This window comes from Parasteatoda tepidariorum, chromosome 6 (assembly GCF_982258835.1).
Source record: "Parasteatoda tepidariorum strain Cologne lab strain chromosome 6, Ptep-v5.0, whole genome shotgun sequence".
NCBI classification, from domain to species: Eukaryota; Metazoa; Arthropoda; class Arachnida; order Araneae; family Theridiidae; genus Parasteatoda; species Parasteatoda tepidariorum.
Window position 1 is genome coordinate 38,079,447 of NC_141760.1, and position 15,079 is coordinate 38,094,525.

The 15,079-nt window shown below is 31.3% G+C and overlaps 1 protein-coding gene across 4 annotated transcripts in view; it reads left to right on the forward strand.

Moving 5' to 3' along the window:
* Positions 1-15,079, forward strand: part of LOC107444075 (putative sodium-dependent multivitamin transporter) — a 29,666-nt gene that overhangs the window by 8,334 nt on the left and 6,253 nt on the right. For all 4 annotated transcript variants that reach the window (XM_071178814.2, XM_071178813.2, XM_016058150.5 and 1 more), the window contains exons 2-9: positions 573-924; positions 1,726-1,791; positions 3,074-3,193; positions 4,154-4,308; positions 5,979-6,119; positions 6,490-6,625; positions 8,493-8,700; positions 10,167-10,321. In XM_071178814.2, coding sequence (XP_071034915.2) covers positions 589-924; positions 1,726-1,791; positions 3,074-3,193; positions 4,154-4,308; positions 5,979-6,119; positions 6,490-6,625; positions 8,493-8,700; positions 10,167-10,321 — 1,317 coding nt within the window. In that variant the 5' untranslated portion in view covers positions 573-588. The remainder of the gene's footprint in view (positions 1-572; positions 925-1,725; positions 1,792-3,073; positions 3,194-4,153; positions 4,309-5,978; positions 6,120-6,489; positions 6,626-8,492; positions 8,701-10,166; positions 10,322-15,079) is intronic.

Below are 15,079 nucleotides of genomic sequence, written 5' to 3' on the forward strand. Positions count from 1 at the left end.
TACAGGATGTTCAATATTTTCTGAGAAGTAGGAGCAAGTATAAAATTTATAGAAGTATGTAAAATAATTTGAATTAAAGACAGTTTTAGTCTGTTTATGATTAGGGTGAAAAATAAATAAAAACTGTTTGGTGAAAAACAGCTTTAAACCTTCAAATAAACAAAGAAAGCCAAGCAGGAAACGATTAAAAAAAATCTATATTTATCTTAAAAGCGTTTTTTTTTTGTAAATATATATTTACAAAAATATTTACAAAAAAATTTTTTTTCCAGTAGAATTCGTTATAATTTTTTTACAATATACACCTTACTGTGGTTGTTGCTAAGGTATAAGGGACTGATGATATGGAACAATGTTGAATACAAATATAGTAGCGTGGGATCAAATTAAGGAAATATTAAATTGCATGATTACATGATTTAACATATTATATTGCACATATATTATTGCACACAGTATGTTTCAAATTATTAAGTTTACCCAAGTTTAATTGATTTTATGGTTCAATCTGATTTAAAAATTCTAAAGATTGGTTTATATTATTTCGAGGTAACTGTTTTATATTATTTCAGTCAAAATAAGAAAGAAATGTCGGTTTTGCTGGGAATCACCGACTATGTAGTGATTAGTCTGATGCTGGCCACATCTGCGTCCGTAGGAATCTTCTTTCGTTTCACCGGTGGACGACAAAAGACTACTGCCGAATTTCTGATGGCGGGAAAAAACATGTCTGTTTTACCTGTTGCATTTAGTCTGATGGCCACTTACTTGTCTGCCATCGGTGTTTTAGGCGTACCATCCGAAACATATTTATACGGTACGCAACTATCAATGTGGATGGTTGGTGTCGTCATTGGCGGAATTATTGCTTGCTACGGATTTTTACCAGTATTCTATAATATGGATGTCACTACGGCATATGAGGTAAAAAAATATGCTTTAAGATATTTTTAGAAACCATTTTTACTCTAATTTCTACTAAATGTTCTTATTTTTTGGAGTGTTTTTTATTGCCTATTAATAACGGCAATCGCCGATTTTATTGTTAACTTCAATTCTTATTATTACTTTATTTTAACCACTTCTTAAAACATTAAAAAATAAACGATTTCCAAAAAAACATGGTCGAAGCTACCAAAGTAGGTAAAATTTTCAGTGGCTCAGTTCATAAATTCAGTTCAGTTCATAAATTAAATCTAATGATTGTTCATTAATCTTTCATGTGAAAACAACGGGTTTATTTTTCTTTAAAAAAATAATCGAATGAAATTATAGACGTTATAGAGAAATTTTCAAGCATATCATACAATTAAATTTTAAGCATAACGAAATTGTAAAGGCTCTTATAAAAGATCCATCAATTTTAAGAGCAAAATATTTCTTTGAAATCAGTTTTTTGCATATAACTTGCACAAGTTTTATTTCAATTTTCAATAAAACTGTTGTGTCGGTTACCAAGCATAGAATGTGGCATTTTTAAGAAGGGCTAATCATTTACAGAATACCTAAAATCGACCATCAAAGTATGAAATAATGAATAATTCGCATATTGTCTAGACATTTTACACTGTCAAAAATGAAAAACTTAGAGGCATGATGTATAAATACTTTTGATTTCTTTACTATGTTTTAGGAAAATTAGTTGAAGTTACTAATTATATTATATGTTTAGACAAACATGTTCAAATTTATATTTTCTCTGAAATACTTTTAATATTTTTTCAGTATTTAGAAAAGAGGTTTGGTAAAACTACAAGGACCGTCACTTCTTTTTTGTTCACACTTCAGATGGTAAGATAAATTACTGAAAAATACAAGTACTAGTAATCAAGAACACTAAATTACATTACAAAACATAAGAAGTTACAACAAATGGCAGAAAAATAACTATACAAATGCTTGAATTATAAGGTTTTAAGGAAATCTGTTATAATTTTCTTGTAGCGTATGATATATGTTTTTCATTTGGAATATTTCTATAAGATTTTTGAGCTATTTTGAGAATATATGAACATTGAAATAAAACCAACGGGTTTTTAAAGAATGTATTTTTTGGAGCAATTGAAAAAGTTCCTCTTTCATCATTTTTTGAATATTAAATTTCATGAAATTATTTTTACATTACTTAATGAATATACAAATGCAATAGTTGTTTTAGTTATTGATAATATTTCTTAAATAGAAGTACTCTTAGTAAAGAGTCCTCAAAATGCTCACAAAAACTCCGACGAAAAATAAATAGTCATTTTTAGAAAATAAAAAAATAATAAATGATATTATTTTAATGTTATGAAAAAGAACAATATTTCGTTTCTGTTTTTTATCTAAATATTATTGGTTATAATAATTTATTGTGCATAAATTAATTATAATAATTTATTATATGAATGGTATCTTACTTTTGTTTCATATACTGTAATAAGAGGTTTCTCAAAAATAATCAAAAATATGTAAAAATATCTTCAAGACAAATCTACTAAAATTTGAAAACCCAATCTACTTATTACTGAGCACAGTGACTGTTATTAAATAGTTTCAGGAATGACAAAATCACAAAGGACAAAATCACAAATCATTGAAAAAATGTGACAAAGTTCAAACTTTATTAACAGCAATCAAAGGTTCGGAAAAAATTCAATAACATAGAAGTCATTTCAAATTTATTTCACGAATAAAAAAAGTCTTCAGATTGGTAATCAACACTCTCCTGCCTGGTCGCCATATTCATTCACGAATGAAGTCCGATTCTCAGAGATGTTTCTGTTTTGTTTCAGTTCAGATGTTTCAGTTCACTATACTCAACAAAGATTACAAGGGGTTTTGAAATTGAACATTATGCAACATGTAGTACAACATAACATACAACATATCAACATGTAGTTACAGGTTGTTTTTGTTTATTACTTTTTTTAAATTAGGGTTGAATGTTTTAAAATCTTTCTTCAACATCTAAGAATCTATCTGTCTTTAAAATCTGTGAATGTTTTAAACTCTATATACAACTGTGAGGCATTAAGAAATTATTGAAGCTGCAATGAAACGCAACATTTTTAGTAATTTGTTTTATTTTTAGATATTGTACATGGCTGTTGTTTTATATGCCCCATCTTTAGCGTTAAATGCCGTTACTGGCATTTCAACTTGGACATCCGTGGTATCTCTAGCTGTAGTTTGCACATTCTATTGCTCTTTAGTAAGTGTAGTTTCAAAATATATCAATAAAACTGCTTTTTCATGAGAAACACCCTACATTAATAAAATGCATTAACTCGAGTGTTATTTATCTCAATAAAGCAGAAATATAAGCGAAAAATTAATGTCATTGTCATCATATTTTGCTATTACTCTGTTGTAAGTAAGTTCGAAATACAGAGAGTAAAATAAAAAAGCGGGAAAATTATTGTATTTTTAAAATTCAATTTTTCAGGAACTATTCGACCGATTTTGCTCAAAATGTGCATTCTGTTATGTTTAAAATGAAGAAAAATTTTTTCCTTAAAATGTCGGCTTTTATTAAATAAAATAGTGAATATTTACTAAAAGTTACTTTTGCATAGATCTTTGGATAAGCGAATTTTATATTTATGTGCAAAAATTGTTCAATTCGCTTACAAAGTTCTTGAGATATGACGAAATACGTGAAAAATAAAATTAATATTAAGGGGTCTAAGCTTTGGACCACTCAACGGACCAAACTATTGGGACAATTCCAGGTCCTATTTCCAGGTCAACTGACATTTTCCAGGTTGCGACTATCTCCTATATTTCGAATGTCAGAAATCCCAATCCATCAACAAAAAAAAAAAAAATACATATTTATTCAGAGAAAGTACGATTTTGCGTCTAATTTCAAATTTTAAAAGATTGTTTACACTAGCATATTTGTGGTCACCCCCTTGAACCATTAAGATCCAATTCCAGAACTTGAAGATCCGATCATTAGATCGAAAGTAATTCTTGGTGGTCAATTTTTTTGGAGCAATGAACACGTTTTTGAACAAAATTTTGAATGAAAAAATTTTTATTTCTTCAACTATAATGCTAAATGATTGAAAAGTTATAATGAATCAAAATATTATGCAATTCCATAAAACAAAATTGTCTATAAGACCTTACTGAAATGTAAGTAATTTATAATCAAAATATGTTTTAGGGTGGTTTGAAGGCTGTTTTATGGACAGATGTCTTCCAGGCATTTCTTATGTTTTTTTCAGTTATTGCTGTGGTTGTGAAGGGAGTTATAGACTCTGGTGGTATTAGTGAAGCATATAATATTGCAGAAGAAGGTGGACGGATTATTTTCTTTGAGTAAGAATTAAAATATATACCCGAAATTGATATAAATTTGCTTTTTAGTTTGTTATCAGTTTAAATTTGGTATATAAATACATTACTCTACAATAACTGGGGAACTTTCAGTTTTTGACATTTCTTTAAAAATTTCACAAGGAATACTCAGAAGATTATTTTATAACTTTAGGCTGCCCCCTCACGCGGACGGGTGGGGTTACGTTTTTCTATGCAACAATTAAATTTTTATAAGATATAAAAAAAATTCTTGCTCTTTTTGTTCTTTTTGTTATAACTTTGTTCTTTCTTTTTGTTATAACTTTGAAAATATTTAATCAAATTAAACAAAATGCTAGAGCCCATCTTAAATGATAACAACATTACCATTTTTAAATTTTAAAAAAAGAATCGTTTAAAATTACGCAATATATGAGCTTATAAAGTAGTCTTTTCATAATGCGCATGCGAAAAAAGTATTTAATTTTTTTTCATAGTTTTGTTGTAATCGTATTTGGTAACTATTTGGGAAAAATTTGATTTGAAAGTCTTGAAAATGCTTTAAATGTTTCAAGAAATTGTTTAAGTAGCTTTTGTAAATTTTGAAAGAAAACTTTGATTGGTAAGGGGTTATCCACAAATAATATCAAATTCTGCAATTGGTTTTCCTTTAATAAGTACGCCTATATGGTCCTTCTTCTTGACCAGTAACCTTTAATTCAGAGTTTACCAGCTAGAAAACAAAACTTAGTTGATCCCATCATCGTACCCGTTCTTATCACACACTCCCCTAATCAGCAAAATAAAGTGCAAAGATGATGGAATATATTATACAAAATAATATATTTTTTACTCTCACTGCAGAATTTTTATTCAAGAAAACCTTGTTAAAGGAGATACCCTTGGAAAGGAGATACCCTTGGACAGGAGAAATATATTCGCTAAAGAGACATGTCTGCTTAGGAGAAGGATAGGCAAATTAGGAAATCTAATGCGGACAACTTTTTACTAAATTTGTAGTGGATAAAAAAACTTAAATAGTATAAAATTAAATTGATATGTGTTTAAAGTTAATAAAATTATACTGAATAAAGTACTAAGGTAACTGTAGGAAAAAAGGAAGAATAAGAATTTTTACCTTTTTTTATAAATACCTTGTATTAAAAATAACAAATGCTATTAAAAGTTTAGGTAAATCAAATGAAACTATAGTAGCTATTGCAATATTACCAGTACTAGATATCTTCACTTCATAGTTAGGATATACGTTAATTACCCTACATCTGAACTGACATCTCACATTTCCTTTTGATGTTTTCTTTTAATTTAGTTAAAAAAATAAATAAAAGGTTTGTATTCATTTTCATAGACACTCAACAAATTTTCTTATAACTATATCATGCAAAATATTTATTCGATGGAAATTAGACAATTTTCATCCAGTTTTGCATAAATGTGTTAATACCCGGCTGGGTCATAAAACCATATTTTGCTGAGACCTGGAGCCAATAGGGGGATAAAAATTTTTTTTTACCGAGTACCTGGAACTGGTAGTGTAATAGATTAAATTTTTACCTGGTATCGAATACCCGGACTCAACAAAACTTTTGTATCCGGTACATATTCAATTCAGAATTTTATTTTAGGCATTAAGCATTTAATATATTTACGCTTTGATTATTCTCTGATAGCACAACTATTGACCTAACGGCAAGATATACCCTATGGAATTCTATTATGAGTGGGGTATTTTTCAGTTTAAATACTTTTGGAACTAATCAAGCACAGATACAAAGAATGCTCAGTGTTGGGGATTTGAAAAAAGCAAAGAAGTATGTTGTCTTTTATACTAATGCTCTGCCTAAATTCTTTAGATTTTAAGTTAAATATAATGTTTTATTACTTTCTTTCTTCCTATAAAAACAATGTTATGTAATGCTTAAAATGCTTGCTTAGAAAAATAAATACGTAATTTCAATATGAAAATTTAAAATATAAATGGCCAAATTTCCAGTTTTTTTCTCTCCATAGCTTACTTAATTGGATAGTAAACTGTAGAATTCGACCAGAATTTCTGTAATCAAACAATCAGGAGATTTAAAATAACATTGTAAAATTTTTTAATTTAGTTAAAAATGAAATTTTTTTACTAATTTTTTTCTTCGAATTTCGTTATAATTTTTTTTTATTTTTTGTTTTTAGAGCCTTACTCTACAGTTTGCCTCTTATAGTAATTTTTAATGTGTTTTCATTTTTGGATGGAGTTGTTATCTATTCCAATTATCACGATTGTGATCCAATGCTAGATGAGAATACGAAGTTGAAATCCCCAGATCAGGTAAGTAGTCTGTAAAAAAGATTTGCGTGCTCCGCTTATAAAATAAATTAATTTACAAAAGTCATATGCAATTTTAAATGATAATAAATAATTACTCTTGTATTTTATTATTTCAGTTTTTTTTCTCTTTTGAAAATTTAATTAATTAAATGAAACTCTTTATTTCAAAAGCTACGTTATGCACAATAAAGGTTTATGAAAATAAACTTTTACAGAAAAATGGGACATTTGTTAAATGTATTTCTGTATTTATGTTGTTTAATGTATTTTTAGAGTTTTCAATAATTTTCCCCAGGGAACAACTGTTTTCTTATAAAAGAATTGTATTGAAATGAAACATTTCATAATTTTTGTCAATATTTTTAACTTATCCTAAAATTAACTTTCTAAGAAACTATTGTTAATTGATGCATTATTATTACTTATAATGCATCAATTACTAGTAATAAGGTATATTACATCGTATTATGCACTATTAAGAAAATCGGAATATGTATTAAAAGTTCGTTGTTCCACAAGCTTAAAATTAAACTTCGCGAATTATTCCGTTTTTTAAAAATAATATTTATCTGCATTCGAATAAATATTTGATTATATTTAACTCATGCTTAACAGCCTGAATCTAATCGGTTATTAAATTCATGCTAGTTCTAGTATGAAGTTGCACTCATTGCAAAGAAATTCACAAACGTAGTGTATGTGGCAAAATTGTGTTGTTGTTGTACCCGATGCAAGCAAATTCCTTAAAATTAATAAAATTCAAGCAATATTCCGTGGAAAATTACTAAAATTTAAGCAAAATTTCATTACAATTAATGAAATTTAAACAATATTGTATGAAAACTAAACGATGTTGCATGAAAATTAATTTTCGTCAATATCTTAAAAACCTGACGTGATAGAGATAAACAGGTTTTCAGATTTGAAATTAGCATAACAAACTACATTAGAAAAGGTTAACTCCATGCCACATATCTAAAGCTTGTATATCAGTGTTATAAGCCTTTGTCAAGTTGCCGCTCTAATGTGACATAATATAAGTACTACTACTACTGCGTAACAAGTAAGCTACTGATTTAGTTTAGCATAGTTCAAGCAATTATCATATTAACCCTATTTTATCGTTAATTTTACCAATAGTCATTACAAAAGCTTTTCGGCAAAAATTAACGTGCTTTTGTTACTCCCATAGAGTCATGAATAATAAATTTTACTAATATTATACATGGTAGTTTTTGACCATACTTTTTTTCTCAATATGTATAATGCAATATCGGTGTTTTCTGTTATTCTTCTACGAGAACATGTTAGCTTTTAACAAATACGCTATAATATTTAAACATAGAAGTAATATTTTTTTAAATAATTTATAAATAATATTTTATATTTAATATTTTTTTAACAAAATTTTTACCATACGAGTACATATTTTTTAAGTTTGCTCATAAATTCATTTTGAATTATCACTCTCTATTCTGGTTATAATGCGGACTTTGAGCAAATAATCGTTTTAAAACTCACTATACATTTTATCCTTCATTGTTATCATAGTCTATAGGCATTTTTATACTAGATTATTATTATAGTCAGATAAATGAATTCGAAATGTAATCGGAAACATCTATTAAAAATTGTTTTATTGTTATATTGTTTTTAATTCATAAATTAAAAACAATGCAATTAATAAATCTATTAAACAATATAATTTATAAATTTATCAATTAAAACAATGCAATTATTAATCTGTTAAACAATATTATTTATAAATTTATTTTTATTATAGCATCTATTTGCTTTTAATATCTACAGGCTATTAGTAAGTTGCTATTCAATTTCTTTTCATTTTGTATGATGTGATGTATTGCAGCTGATGCCATATGCAATAATCAAAATGTTCTCACACATTCCTGGCCTGTCCGGGCTCTGCATTGCTGGAATATTCAGTGCTGCTCTCAGTACAGTTTCATCAGCAGTAAACTCTTTGACGGCTGTGACAATGGAAGATTTCATTCGACCTTATTGCTTCTGCAAGCAGTTGACTGAGAATTGGGCTACATTATTAGCAAAAATTATTGGTAAGACTTAAAAATGCACCAATTATGTATTTTTTAAGATAGTATCTGAAGCAATGCGTTTTTTTGTGGTATTTCAGTTTTTCAATTGAAATTTTCAAACACGAGTGATGGAGGCATTCATAGAATTCACTTTGTTTTGTACCTATTTTTAAATTTTGTTTTATAAATATAAAATATTTCCAGTAGAGATTCTGCAATGATTCAATTTCAATAACTACTAAAAAATTGCAGTGAAATGAATAACAGAGTTGCACAGTGAACTTTATAAAACAGATATGTATTGATCAATTTTTGCTTATTTTTCGTAAGTAAAGTGTAATATGTTTCGTGCTAAAAATCTTTTCAGTATACACTGGAGATAGAGAAGTACCAACTGCTGATAAACTGATTTCAAACTAATATTGATACAGCTGATTATATCTTATAGGAACTTCAGTCTTCTAATAGGAACATAAGTCAAACTTAGCTCCCTAATTTGAGGATTTAAAAGTATAAACATTTGTATAATGCTTTTAATATTCAAAATGCGGATGAAGACCTATGGATAAATAAATTTTTGAAAGAAAAAAAGCATTTTCTCATATAATATCATGATCTGTTGCGTGACACCCCTGAGTGGGACAAGACCTTACTTTGATGAAGTTTCCAAGTAACCATCTAGATGACAATGGTTTTTCAGTTACCTGGTTAAGGTTTGGAACATTTAGGATTCCAAATTTTCTTTTAACTGCGTATATCCGTCGTGATTTGGGTCATCATTCGGAAAACATGAGCAGCCTGGTTTAGTTCATTGATCTTGATAAATTTTATAATATCCGAGGCCTTGAAGCATTCGTACATTTTATTTACTCCTTCTACAATTGCTCGTTCAAACTTCCTCTCAAATATACCCATAGAGAACTAAATGATAAAATTTACCGTGTTTCTGACGCTATGGAAACACCAAAAAAAAAGAGGGGAAAAAAAAAAGAAACACACGGTAATTTTTACCGAAGTGCTTTGATAAAGATTTTGTCAAAATTACCTATAAAATATATGATTTTATAATATGAGATAAAATTTAGTAAATATGACAAAATTTGGTAATTTTATCATGATACTTCAGAGCATAGTATAAAAACTATTTATTCGGTTAAATTTACTTTTCATTATTTTTTTAATAATATGTGTAGTAGTAGGAACTATAATTTCGAAAGTATACCAGAATTTTCCGTACATCTTTACCAAATGAACGGAAAAATTACATAATCATAGTTTAAATGCCTCATATTTTGATTTTATCACCGATAATTGTGGTTCTTTTTTTACTGGAAATGTCTTTACCATACAATTTCTCCAGATTTTTTCACCGTGCATATTCACATGATTGCATGTGTTTAAAAGCTGTATGAATTGTCTGCTGGTATTTTTATGTACCCTCATGTACTCATTATTGTAATGTAAGCAAATATTATTCCCTTTGATAGCTGTATGTTTCGGTGGATTGTGCCTGTTATTGACTTTCATTGTCGCTAATTTCCGTGGAGTGTTAGAGGCTTGCAATATTGTTTTTGGAATGGTTGGAGGACCTGTTCTCGGAATTTACTTGTTAGGCATGTTCAGCAAACGAGCCAACGAAAAGGTATGACAGTTCTTTTCTTTTTAAAATATTTAAAATATGTTAAATTTATCCAAATTATAATCACACAAATACTTTTCAAATACGCATTATTTTTAACTATAAATTAAAAAAATTTAAAGTGATCATGATCGTTATCGTTTTTAAAATCTTTGGAAGCCAAGAAAGAGGTATTAAAATTAATTTTAGGTATTTACCTTCAGTATATTTTTTTTCAAAAATGTATAAAGATTTTTTATTTTTTATTTATGAATAATTTTTTTTTCAATTTTTCTAAAAATTTACTTGAGCTCAAGAAACTTAATATTTGATTGATATTTTTCACTATAATAAAAAAAATAGAAGCAAATGAATATTTACTGAAACTGCAGTACTTTATTATACTTTTTAGTAGTTGGAATAGTTAAAAACAAATTTTTTTTAAAAATATCTATACGTACATTTTACTTTTTAGGCATTTATTTATTTAAATGGTTCCTGAAATTAAGAGTTGTAAGTTGTTGTGATTTGATTGAATATATCGTTTAGGTATTCTAAAAAAAGTTGTGCATAAAACTAGGTCACGAATGCTTATTATTTGAGATTTCGTCGGAACAATCAATTATTAATTATTCGAATACTAAAGGGATTCACATTTCATAATTATAATTTGATAATTATTGATTAATTTAAACTGCATTTCCTTAATGCAATATTATAGGAAAAAAATATTCCTATTTTCTAATTGGTACTTATTTATTTCGATCAATGTTTCTGTCAGGATCCTGATTCCTCTCCCACGCATTTGATTGACCCCTTGACCTGAGGGTCAGAGGGTGAAGGACACTGCAGGTGTCGTCCCCTACATTGGGGGTGGAGCAAAGGACTGTTTCTTATGGGAAAGAGGATTTTTTAGAGATCAGATCAGTTTTGAACGCAGGAGAGATTAGCTTTGAACGCCGAAGGGTAGAGTGGTATTTGAACGATGATAGATTTAGTGTGAACGAAAAAGAAAGGGAGCAGTTGCGCTCCAAGAACATTATACTCAATAGCTCATGTATCTATTTGTAACTTTTCTGTAAATAATTCTATAATCAAGAATTAAATAATAAATAAGCTATAATTGAAATGATCCTTGGTCATCCTTTTTGAGGAGTCTTTAAAAACGAACCAAGAGACAAAATGTCTCACAAATTGTCGCAGCCTGACAGGATGGAAGGAAGACTGCTATGCTAGGGAAAAGAATCATCGCCGATGCACACTATGAGAAATGCCCAGTAAAGAGTGTTGCCTCATGGAGTCAATCTTGATAGAAGGATGCCTACGGAAATGCCTAGTGAAAAAGATTGCCTGAAGGAAAGGGTGACGGTGGACTGACAACATCGACGGGACTATTATCGCCGGAGGCGATAGGCAGCCAGCGCTACCCCCCGTGACCGGTGGCCATAGAGTGTGGTTTCAACATCGACTCTCTGACAAAGAGGACAATTGAAAAGATAATAAAGGGAGGTAAGCTTTATCTCATGCATGAAAGGATAAATTACACGCTCACATTTCTGGGTAGAAGTTTAACAAAAAGGGTAGTTAGTTAAGGGGGTAAGTTTATTTTGTTTTGGTTTAAAGTCAACCTGAGGTGTTATTTTATTTGAGCTTAAGGGATTGGCCAGTTAGCTATAGTATTGTTTGTAATTGATTTGATGTTTTTTTTAAAGTAACCTAGTGGTTGATTTGTTAAGAGTGTAATTTTTTTATTGCTTTATTAAGAGTATGTATGAAAGAAGAAGAGTATTGATTTAATAGCATGTAAAAAAGTGTAGGATTATTTAAAGATTGTGTTTTATATGTCAATAGCGAGCTGAGTAAGCAAGGCTCTTGGTTTATTTCTATTTAGTAGTGATTATTATTTATGATGCATTCTGTTAAAATAATTTTGGACCGAAAAAAAAAAAGGTCAAGGAAGGGGTTTGCTTTTGCTTAAATGATAAAATGGTTAATTATTATGACTGTAGAATTTATAAAATTTAAGAATTTTAATTTTGGGGAATGTAAAGGTGTATAGGTCAGGTGTACCAAAAGAGTACGAAATTTTATTAGTTTGCAATGAAAGTTGAAAATAGTAACTTGTATTTATGTGTATTGAGAAGTAATATTTGAGTATTGCATGTGTTGAATATTGCATGATACAAATTGTGTTGAACATGTTTGATTTCCATATGAGGTGTTAAATTTCATAATAGAAGGTCGGTGTATGAGTACGGGGGAAAGTGTTGCTAAGTTTATTTTTTTTTAATTTTATTTTTAAATAGCATTGTTTTTTTTTTTGGTGATTAGGGAATTATAAGTATATTGTCAGTATGAGTTTTTTTACAAAAGCAAAAAAGGAAGATCTGATAGTTCTAGCCGAGGAGCTGGGGATAACGGTTCCCGAGAGCGTTAAGCTGGTTGAGTTAAAAGCATTGATCACCGGGAGTTCGGATTACGACGAGCAAGGTACGAAAGAGATTTTGAATGGGATTAAAGAGGATCGGGAACGAGAGCGAGCGGATCGGGAACGGGAGGAGCGGAAGCAGGAACAGGAACGGAAACGAGAGGAGCGGAAGCAGGAACAGGAGCGAGAGGATCGGGAACGGGAGCGAGAGGATCGGGAACGGGAACGAGAGGAGCGGAAGCAGGAACGGGAGCATGAGTTAAGAATGAAAGAATTAGAGGTGAGGGGTGCAAATAAGGAGAATGATCTTCAAGAGAAGGACAATAGTACCAACCAAGAGAACACTTTTCATGGATACTTAAACACTTTGACTAAGGTGTTAGGGGAACCTCCGACAAAGGCGGAGGAATGGGCCTTCTATTTTAGAAATGCGGAGTCTATGTTGGATTTTTATACGGTGCCCGAGGAATATAGGGGGAGGATAATGGTGGTAGCTTTGAGGGGCAAAGTGAGGGGGCTGAGTGCAACGCTAGCGGAAGGGGATTTGGAAAGTTTTGAGAAAATTAAAGAATCCATACTAAAAGAATTTAGAATAACTCCCCTGCAGCATAAAAACAATTTTGATAACTGCCATAGAAAGATTAACGAGTCTTATACTCAATTCGGCGTTAAAATTAAAGAGTCATTAGAGATCTATATGGAATCGAGGGGGGTCACCACGCTAGAACAATTGAAAGAGTTGGTAGTGACGGATCGGATAAAGGATAGTTTACCCCAGGAGCTGAAATCCCACATATATTTGAAGGAATCAGATGGATGGTTGGGGGTGTCAGATTTAGGGCAGGAGCTAGATAATGTAGTGGCGGCAAGACCCCAAAACCTTGACGTAGGATTCCGAAATAGGGGAGGGAAAATGGGTGAAAGGCGGGCTCCGGAATACAGAGGTCACGAGACAAGTAGAAGGATTTTCCAAGCCGAAACAATAAGTAGGAATAAAAACAATTTAACGGAACAATTTAAGAAGGGAGTCCCAGAAATACCAGCAAGAAATAGTGGGAACGGGGGAGGATGGACCCCAAAATGTTTTAATTGTAACGAAGAAGGGCATTTAAAGAGGGCTTGTCCGAAAATATATCGGATGAGCATCTGTCGAGAAAATATGAATAGATTGGAAAGGAGAGGATTGAACCCAATGGCAGTGGGAGTGGCTGGATTAAATTTGGAGGATGCAAGGACGAAGGGAGAGGTAGATCTAACAAGAGCAGATTTCGCAATTGACAATGTTTGTTTTTCAGGTGTTATAGATAGTGGGGCGGAAATCAGTGTTGTGAAGCAGTCCTTCATTCCTGAGAAATATTTACAATCAGGGGGGACGCTCTTTCTAAGACCAGCTGTGGGACCAGCCGTGAAAGCAAAGCTGGTAACTGTGCCTATAAGGAGAGGGGGGAGAGAAAAAGAGATAAAGTCATATGTCGAAATCCCAGTAGCGGTGGTAGAGGATTTGAATGAAACGGCTGCTCTGATTACCCCAAAAGTATTTCGGTTACTAAATGAGCAGTCTTTGAGGGACAGCGGAGGGAAGAGTCAAGAGGAGGGGGGCGATAGAAGTATTCTAGCTATAGGAAAGGAAACGGAAAGGGGAGAAGACGAAGAAGCGCGGAGTACCCCAGTGGATCCGGGGGCGGTCAGCGAAGGAATAGAAATAGGGGAAGGAATTATAAACCCTAGCGGAAAAATCCCAGTAGTGGTCAGAAGTGAAAATGAGGCGACAGTGATAAGGTCAAGGGAGTTTAAAATATTAGAGGAGCAGGCTTTTGAAAACGCAGGAGATGAACGGTGGGGAGAAGAGTGGGAGAAAAAGACGATCTGTTCTGAGGGAAAAGAACAAGGAGGGAACAAGGGGATTGAGACTAAGGACACTGACCTTGCTTGCGAGAATTCGGACGGGAGTGGAGTGCGAATCACTCCGGGGGGTCTCGAGGTGTTGGAGATAGAGTCAAACGGGGGAGGGGACGAAGTTCCACCATGTATTTTAATGAATCCGGAGTGTGGGGAGAAAGTAGGGGGTGGAGATAAGGAATCACCCTTTTCTCATAGCCAAAGACTTAAAAAGGAGCAAGTGCAGGGCTCGGAATTTGAAGGAATGTTAGAGGAAGTGAGGGAGGATTTTAAAGGCAAAGAGATTTGCGGTCAGCGAGGGGTGGAAGTGAAGGTTATAAGTCCAATTAACGCGTTGAAGAGGATGGATTTGTCCTGTGAGAAAAGAAAGGGAGATAGTGACGGCGCGATGGAATCTAAACTTCTGTGGTTTGAGGGGAGAAAAAAATTGGTTAAGTATTCTAAGAAGGAGTTGT